Consider the following 8,686-nt stretch of genomic DNA (forward strand, 5'->3'; position numbering starts at 1 on the left):
TTTATTGAAAATAGTGTTACGTAAAACCTATATTTTCGTATACAGTTTTATTTTCACGTGTTTATGTCAAGGTTTAGAAGAATGTATTCAAATATGTATTATCAATATTTGCACGTTTATTATATCTTCTAGATGTTGTTAAAAATATAGATATATCAAGAGGCACGGTAGTGCCTCGCGCCAAGTTTCACGCGCAACGAAGTTGCGCTCGAACTGCGCGAGCACACCGTGCCTATTATACGCGAGATTCATGCAAAATAGAAGTGGGAAGATTTTCTCAAGGTTTTTCTTACCGGACATATATAAGGTCCTTTAGGACAGTCGTGTAACATAAATAAACTTATTGAATCAATTGTCACTTTACAATATGGACACGTTGGCATTTTTGAAGAAAAAGTTAACTTATTGCGCCACTGTATTTCACAATATCCGACAAACGACTGCGTTGTAGCGAAAGAAAATGATTTTGAGACAGAAACCCCTCTATCAGTTCTTTCAACGTCTGCGNATTCGAAATACAAGTCGCCAACAGTGTTCACAGTTTTGGCTTCCTTACAGCATGCTGAAGTGGTGGAAGGGATGCGCACAACAGCAGCGAATTCTAACTGCATAAACTCGCTACTGTTGTGCGCATCCCTTCCAGGCTGTGTTCAGTTAAGCAAGATGGAACGAACTAATGGAGGAAATGCAGGAAATACAGGAATTCATTAGTTCCAATTCCTGTATTTCCTGCATTTCCTCCATTAGTTCGTTCCATCTTGCTTAACTGAACACAGCCCCACCGCTTCAGCATGCTGTAAGGAAGCTAAAACTGTGAACACTGCTGCGCACTTCCACGAGCGCACACGGACAACGGTCTCGCTTGTGTGCGTATCCCCACCATGTCGGTGTTTTCATAGCACGGAATAGAACCATGTCCACAAACTTAGCACGGAATAGAACCATGTCCACGAAAAGCTATGACAGAAACTCTTATGGCCGTGACCGCTCTCAGGCTTCTCTCTGCTATCACTATTCCCTCGCATTGTGCACAAGGCTTTGTGACCGTGACCGCTCATTCTCTCTGGTAATACATATACACATACATGCATACATATATACATACTGAAGGTGCGTTCGCTTTGGACGCTCACGCGCTTTGAGCGTCAGTGTCAATTTTTATTTAAAGAGCAAAAAAGGGACGAACTGACGTTTAAATCGCATAAGCTTCTAAAGCGAACGCACTTTTGAACTAGAGTTCTATATTTATTGTGTATGTGTCTGTAAATATTTATATCAACAAATGTTAGATGTTTTGATAAAAATGTCAGAATGTATAGATTATAAGTTCTGTTTATTTACTGCCAGTACTGCAAATGTCTAGTTTACGTCACGTGTACTATAGATTTTCAATGAATATTAGAACGCAGCCTTAGATATTTATGGTTGTGTTGTGGTTGTGTAGACCAAAGAAATCTTTTTATTTGTAATTATTACAGATTATATACACAACTAATTATAAACCTAATGCCTTCTTGTTCTGCACCAAATTGCAACAATACGTCAGAGAAGGGCTACAGTATGAGGGTCTTCCCTCGTGATCCAGAGCGAAGAGCAAAATGGGCAGCCAATGTTGGACGAGAAAATTGGATCCCGTCGAATAATTCGTATCTTTGCGAGGTTATTTTTGGTATTCAGTCTCAATTGATTTTAGAAATAAGATAATGTGTAATTTTGTTTACTTATCATCTTATGTATAGCTTCATTTTGAACCATCAATGTGGGAAAAAACAAGAGTTGATGGTAGTCGGAAACTAAAACATGATGCAGTGCCAACAGTTTTTGGTTTGAATCTAAGAAAAGAAAATGAAGAAAAGAGAAGAAGGTATGGAAAAAAAAAAAACAAATCAATTTATATGCCAATATAAGTATGTTAGCAATAAGTCAGTTTGATGACAACTTGGTTTATTTCTCAGAAGAAAATCTAAAAATAATATACACCAATGTCACAATAGCCATGTACCAAGTTATCAATTACAATCTAAAGTAATTGAGAAATCAAAACCTAATATAAGCAATACTGATAATATTAGTATGATCAAAGAAAAAGATCCTAATCACTTGTCAGATATAAAATCAATAACAGTAAGTATGATTTTGTATTATATAATTTTTTATAAAACTACAATCTTTTATATGTAACGTGAATATAACATTTATATGCTTGCTTTTGATTAGGGGACGCAAAACTCATCATCAACAAGTTGTAGTCAACAAGAATCGGTAAAAACGGACAATCAAGTATCAGTGTTACCACAAAAGTGCAAAAGCACTTGTTTATGCAATAAACTAGCAAAAAAAATTATAGTGTTAAGACAAAAATTAAAACACATGAGAGAAAGTTTTAGAAAATTAAAAAGAGAAAATAACAGAATAAAAAAAGAAAAGAGCAAAAATCTATATATGTCTCATCTGAAACAAATCTTTACAAATGATCAAATTTGTGCTTTAATATCGTCAAAACCACGACAGTGGTCTGACGATACAATTGTGAAAGCGTTACAACTGAAATCTGCTTGTGGTGAACGCGGTTATGAAGAATTAATAAAACAAAACATGCCTTTGCCAAGTATACGAACGCTTCAGAAAAGATGTCAACTTTCAAGTGAATTGTTGAACGAATTTCTGAAAAGTAGTTCATTATCGGAATTTTTAGACAAAAGTAAGAATGAATAATATGAAAAAATATAAATATGAATTGCAAAAAAATAGACGACGCAGTATCTTTTTTATTGCTTGTAAGATTGCGTGTAAGAGACCAAAGACGACATTTTAATAGTGCGACAATATACGATAAATAAATAAAACTTATTTTTTTGAACTATGTAACTTCTCTTTTATTTAAAATGATTAGAAACTAAATTTCGCGCCTTTTGACGAAATATGGCGCCAATCCACCCAACTTTGATATTTTGTGACCCTTATTAGCGAGTCTCTAGAACACTCTTATCTCTAGCGGCCTCTCTGCAAGATCATCAGCACTTCGTCAATGTTTCTGGAAACGTGTCGGTATAAAGCATTTATAATTTTATTTTTGAATAACAACAATTGAATGTTTTGCATAAACTTTTGATCATTGCTCTTCTGTTTTAAGCATACGCGTGAAATTAATACAACTTTTACATATAATTATGTGTAATTAAAAATTAAAATATCAAGTTTGCTATAGTTGACAAAATTTGATAAATACATTGAAGATATATATTAAATATACATTTGTTTCTCAAACAAAAACCAGTTTATTGCGCGAACTAAAAAACTTAAATAAACAATACACTAAAAAAAAATATAATTGTCACTGAGTCACATGGATTGAACTTCTTATGATCATTAAAAACTTTTTTTTCTGACGAGGCTTAACGGAATAATTACTCACTTAATTAGAAATTGAATCAGAATTAAAAGAGCGAGCGATTTGTTATATTTCAAGATAAGTCTCTCACACTTCTCAGTGATACAAAGACGATCGCTCAACTGAAATTCAAGCTAAAACTCGCTTCGTGCAATTGCCTTTCAGCATACTATTAGTACTTATATCCGTTCTTGTGAGTGAAGTTAAACGTTACTGTCGATCGTAGACAATAAAGCGACGTTGATTCCGTGCGCCGATACCGCGATAACGCAATTACATAAGACGGAAGCTGAAGGCGAAGGGAGAGAAAGAGAAATCAAAGGCAGTTACCGAACTAACATCCCCTACAGCCCTATATTGATCTTACGGTCTTGCAGTTCTCTCTGTCTTGCCTTCAGTTTGCACGCGTTTTCCGTGCACGTGCACTCGCAGGAACGTACGAATATTTTACGACTCCCCGAAGATAGAAATATATATATAAAAATTATATATCAGATATGTGTGGAAAAATTACAAAATTACATTATAGAGTAACCTTGCTCGGAAAGTCTCCAAAGGAATTTTCCGTATCTAATCGTATACGGTCAACTTTTTGAATATTCAGAAGAACGCAAAAAACAATTTCTTATTAATATAACATAAATAAAATCTCTATAAACAAAAAAGAAATAAATTGTCAAACGAAAGGCAGTACGAGTAATATACAAGGTGACCGTGTACTGACTTTATTTGTTGCAATATTTAATTTGTTTTGTACAATAATGTTAACAGATCTTCATCAGTGAATATCTGTTAACATTATTATACAAAAACAATTGCAGTAATTGATTACAAATTATTAAATATACAATAAAAATAATGATCTCTCACCAATCAAAAATAGCCTAAACAAGAGTCACCATCTTCAAAACAAGTTTAAGATGTACACATGTTAGTAAATTCACAGTGATATGACGCCTTCACACGCAAACCTATTTATATATGTTTATCCCCACAATTGTAAAACCTTGTAAGTCCTTCTAAATTTCACAATACCTGAAGTCAAACCGTTGAATTTATTTTCCATGTCTTTCTTTACATGTTTCTAACAATGAGAAATAAAGTTTTAATTTTTCTGTGTCCGACATTATGTTTATAGGATTGTTTTGTAATTTAATTTCAATCATTTCTGAAATTGATCTTTTATGATAAAATTTTTCTTTGTCTAAAATTTTGGTCTCTTGCCAATTGAAATCATATTCTGTAGTTAATCTATGATCAGTGACAACAGAATAATTAATTAATTGTCTATTTATTTGGTTTTTGTGTGTGTTTCAGAAATTCTAGTTTTTAATTTTCTCTTGGTTTGATCCACAAAAAAAAAGAAGTATGTTTAAGGAATCATTATACGCTACGGTCGGTTTTTTAATTGAAAATTAAAAGTTTACATTATTTTGAAGAAATGGTAAGACGCTAAATTTCCATTTCGATATCGTGATTGAACGCGAAGTTCATAACTCTTAATGCATATTTATGTACTTGGAAGATAGTTCAAATTACGTAGATATCGTATTATAATATCTATTACCTGTTTTGCATATCTCCAAATAACGATACGATTTTAAAGGACGAGGCGCGTCCGAACATTAGAAGAATTTACATAAAAATTGCATAAAAGGTTTTTTAACAAAAAACTCTTAGATTCTTTTATGTTGCGCGATATGAAAAGATAGAAAAAGGAAACAATAAATTTCTTAAGTATATGAATTTTGCAAAGATATTGTTACGTTGGTAGAAAATAAATATTTTGTTTTTTTTTGTTTACAAAACTCATAAGATTGCACACAATATTTTCGCGTTTGACAAATTTTTAATAGTTCTGTGCAAATAAAACTTTTAAAAATATTATATTCTCTTGCGAATTTCTCACTTTACACACGGTGAGAGCTTGGGAGCGCGCGCGACGAAAGTAATATAAGTTTTCTGGTCTACTTTCGATGTGGTGGGTCTGGCCCTCCGAGCATAGAAACCCCTTGTGTAAATATCTTCCAGATCCAATATTGTTTCGTAGATGATCTGATTTTTGAGGACTTAATATAATGAAATATTTGAAATTCCGAACATTATAATAACAATTTTTCTCGAATTTTGTTCCCGTCTTAAAGTGGCTTCTTTTGCCGTACAATTCGCTGCCGACAAAAAAATTTATTGAAACAAGATAATCGATGTGTTTAATATAAGAATTCTCGAAAGCTTAATGCGATGAAGGATAAAAGAAATCGGAACGCAAGGAGTTCCGCGTTGTTTTTAGTGATAATATTTATCTTATAGTGAGAGAGAGAGAGAGAGAGAGAGAGAGAAAGAGAGAGAGAGAGAGAGAGAGAGGGAGAGAGAGAGAGACGAAGAGTGATTATACAAGTTCGTAATATTATTATAGAACGATTGGTTTCACATACACACATCAATCTTATTTTTGTGTTACGTAGATATTATATCGGAGTTTTTGTATGATAAACTGTTTAATGCAATGTTTTTGATATCAATGATTTCAAAAACAAAATATCACTTTCAATCACTTCAAATGATAAAAAATGGATTTTAAGACGCATCCTTCGCATAGTTGTTGTTTTATCACAAATCAAAACAAAATTACAAGAAATTGAATAAAAAATTCGACAGCCGTATCGCGAGCAATGATTTTCCAAAGCTGTTTTGGGTTGCTATGGGGATGAGCGCACCGTGCGCTCCCTGTTTCTCGACACCCCAAACAGCTGCGTCCCGCGATTCAACCCCTCAAGGCCGACAGTGGATATAACGGTGTGAGGATTGCGGTGGTACGAAAGCCTTGTGAGTCGAAGACCGGGGGTTGCCGCCAACCGGACGACGCCGGCGCGTATCATCCGCCGCCGCCGCCGCCGCTGCCGCCGACGCCGCCGCCGACGTCGCTACCGCCGACGCCGCTCCGTGGCGAGGGCTGGAGACGGCGCTCCGGAGCGGTGTGTGCCAGCAGGGCTGCCGCCGCCGTCGGTTAACGCACACGCACACGGGGTTCACACCCATCGGCTACTGCGGGCATCCGCGTTTCTCCTCGAGGTCGGTCTCGACGTCGCCCATGGACCGCTACCCCCGCGCGCTCAGTTAACTCGTCGCGATTCGACCGGAGATGTTGCGCCGCTCCCGTGCGTCCATCGTCGTGCTAGACGATTAGGGTGGAGGAACGGTCGGCTGCTGGTTGCGCGCCGTCGTGACGAAGGAGGGTGAGAAATAGAACACGAGATGTGCGTGTCCTAACCCGAGGCCCCGGTGATCGAAGAAACGAGTAGTCAGTGCGGTATAGTGAGAGCTTCGGCAACTAATCGTCGTTTAATCGAAGAGAACAATAGAATCGTACAGATATCCGTAGGTGTGAAATCTGGAAAAATCTCGGTGTTAATATTTTGTACGCGAGAGAGAGAAGTGGAAGAAACAAGACGCACGAAGAGAGAATTGAGAGAATAAAGATATCGTTTTTTAAAATTCCGAGGAAGAGAGTGTGGCAAAAGAGATTTTCGAGATTCAGAAAAATTAAGGAACGCGTGATAGAGCACGTCGATAACGTAAATAATATTCATCGCGAAATCCTCTCGGAAACTCGACACGTCGGATTCGATGCTCGTCGCTTCGTTCATCCGTTGTCGCGCTACACAAAGCGACACGAGGAACACGCTGTTATTCTCGTGATCCGTTCTCGTCTTAAGCATCCCGTCTATCCGTCTATTGACATGTCGAGGAGATACGCGACAATTCATGCCGAGGAAACGATCTGATCGGATCGAAAAAGTTACCAAAGAAATTTGTGAAGATATCACATACTACCCTTCTCTTTAATTCTCAGCGTCGCATTGTTGCTGTTTCAAAGCGACGCGCGCGTAAAAACCGCGTAAACATTGATATACCGCGCGCGAGTGAGAACAGAGAACTGTGTAAAAAAAAAGAGAGAGCAAGAATAACGCGCGATGATCTCGATCGTTGCCGGTGAGTTCTGCGTGAAGTCCGGGACGTCGTGCTCGATCTCCGCGCCCCTGGCCCGATGCCCCGTAACGATTGTCGCCGACGTCGTGCGACCGTACGGAGGGTGGTAGCGCTAACGCGCGCTGCAGGAGCGGAGGAGCGGCAGCGGCTACAGTCGGAGACTGGTACGCGCTTCCGGTACGCATACCGTGCACCGCCGATGCGGCGGATGCGGAACGACAACGACGGGACGATGGCCGGTGGTGCGAGCGCGGAAGCGGCACACAAAGCGTTAATCGAAGCGGTGATCAATAAGACACATCGGTTCATCGCAAGATTGTGAATCGGCGATCGCGACTTTCCACGCTGTGACTCGCGGCCAGACGTCAAGCGTGAGGATGTAAAGGGGCCCGGCGAAATCGGGCCCCGCGGAGGTGCCGCACTTCGTTTCTCCTCTCCACGCTAAACCTCGCGACGACGACAAATCGCGCGCGAGGACAACAATCCAACGACGAGGGAATCAAAGCGCGCAATTTAAAAAAAAAAAAAAAACAAAAGAAAAGAAACACGAACGCGCGCGCGCGCGCGCGCGAAACGCAAAGAGAGATAAAATAATAAGATAATATAAAATATCGCGATATCTACAGAGTGTCGTGAACGTTAAACATAATTATGTGTTCCTTAGCCCGTCACTTAGGTGATCCCTCGTTTTATCAAGCGTGTATCGTGTAGTTTTTCTCGTCGTAGTAGCGATTTTCTTATAACCATTCTCTCTCGTGTGGAACATATATAGATGCTATATAGTGTCCGTTTAGCGGAGAAGTGTCTCGAGTTTCCGATTGACGGACGATCGACGGATCTCCTCGAGAGAAGAACGTTATCGCAACGTGCGGCGACGATAACGTTCTCGAAGGCGCGGTTTAAATGCACGGTTATACGGTTAAAAACGAAAACAAAAAAAACCCAAAACAAAGAGAGAGAGAGAGAAGCACGAAAGACATTTCGCATAGCGGCGAAAAAGTGCGTTTTATGCGCGAGAGAATTAAAAAAAAAAAAGATTTATAATCGCTTGTGTTAGAGAAGCGGAAGTAGGTCACGAGGTCGATACTAAAATGAAGCGAAGATGCAAGAGGAAACCGGGAAAATGGCATGTGCTAACGACGTTAATAACGGCGGACTGATTTTTCGGAACGGACCCGCCGTAGTGCAAAGTAATTAGTGATTTACCCTGCACGTTGCTTGTGCTCGCTTGCGCGCGCGCGCGCGCGTCATTCGCGCGGAGTGCCGCGCGAGGTAATCTAATAGCGGACTACCCCCTTATACGCG

General features: G+C 38.9%; 1 protein-coding gene across 4 annotated transcripts; it reads left to right on the plus strand.

The window, feature by feature from the left end:
* The first annotated feature begins 953 nt into the window (after positions 1-953).
* Positions 954-2,863, plus strand: LOC109857530 (THAP domain-containing protein 2-like). 4 transcript variants are annotated; one of them, XM_020433920.1, is made up of 5 exons: positions 954-1,066; positions 1,479-1,659; positions 1,740-1,864; positions 1,956-2,124; positions 2,218-2,863. In XM_020433920.1, the coding sequence occupies exons 2-5, from the start codon at positions 1,507-1,509 to the stop codon at positions 2,713-2,715; spliced, it is 945 nt and encodes a 314-aa protein (XP_020289509.1). In that variant the 5' UTR covers positions 954-1,066; positions 1,479-1,506; the 3' UTR covers positions 2,716-2,863. The 4 variants fall into 4 exon arrangements, with proteins under 4 accessions (XP_020289509.1, XP_020289508.1, XP_020289510.1 ...); XM_020433919.1 differs by lacking the exon at positions 954-1,066 and adding an exon at positions 1,121-1,252; XM_020433921.1 differs by lacking the exon at positions 954-1,066 and adding an exon at positions 1,121-1,252 and having other exon boundaries at positions 1,959-2,124.
* Positions 2,864-8,686: the final 5,823 nt, after the last annotated feature.

The sequence above is a fragment of the Pseudomyrmex gracilis genome, unplaced genomic scaffold (genome assembly GCF_002006095.1).
Source record: "Pseudomyrmex gracilis isolate BER0280 unplaced genomic scaffold, ASM200609v1 scaffold_162, whole genome shotgun sequence".
Classification (NCBI taxonomy): domain Eukaryota; kingdom Metazoa; phylum Arthropoda; class Insecta; order Hymenoptera; family Formicidae; genus Pseudomyrmex; species Pseudomyrmex gracilis.

What these genes read in the sequence shown, in the direction of transcription:
- LOC109857530 (XM_020433920.1), top strand. Translation starts at nt 1,507, where the DNA reads ATGCCTTCTTGTTCTGCACCAAATTGCAACAATACGTCAGAGAAGGGC. An exon ending in ATAATTCGTATCTTTGCGAG is followed by an intron (nt 1,660 to 1,739) that starts GTTATTTTTGGT and finishes TCTTATGTATAG; the next exon opens with CTTCATTTTGAACCATCAAT. An exon ending in CAGATATAAAATCAATAACA is followed by an intron (nt 2,125 to 2,217) that starts GTAAGTATGATT and finishes GCTTTTGATTAG; the next exon opens with GGGACGCAAAACTCATCATC.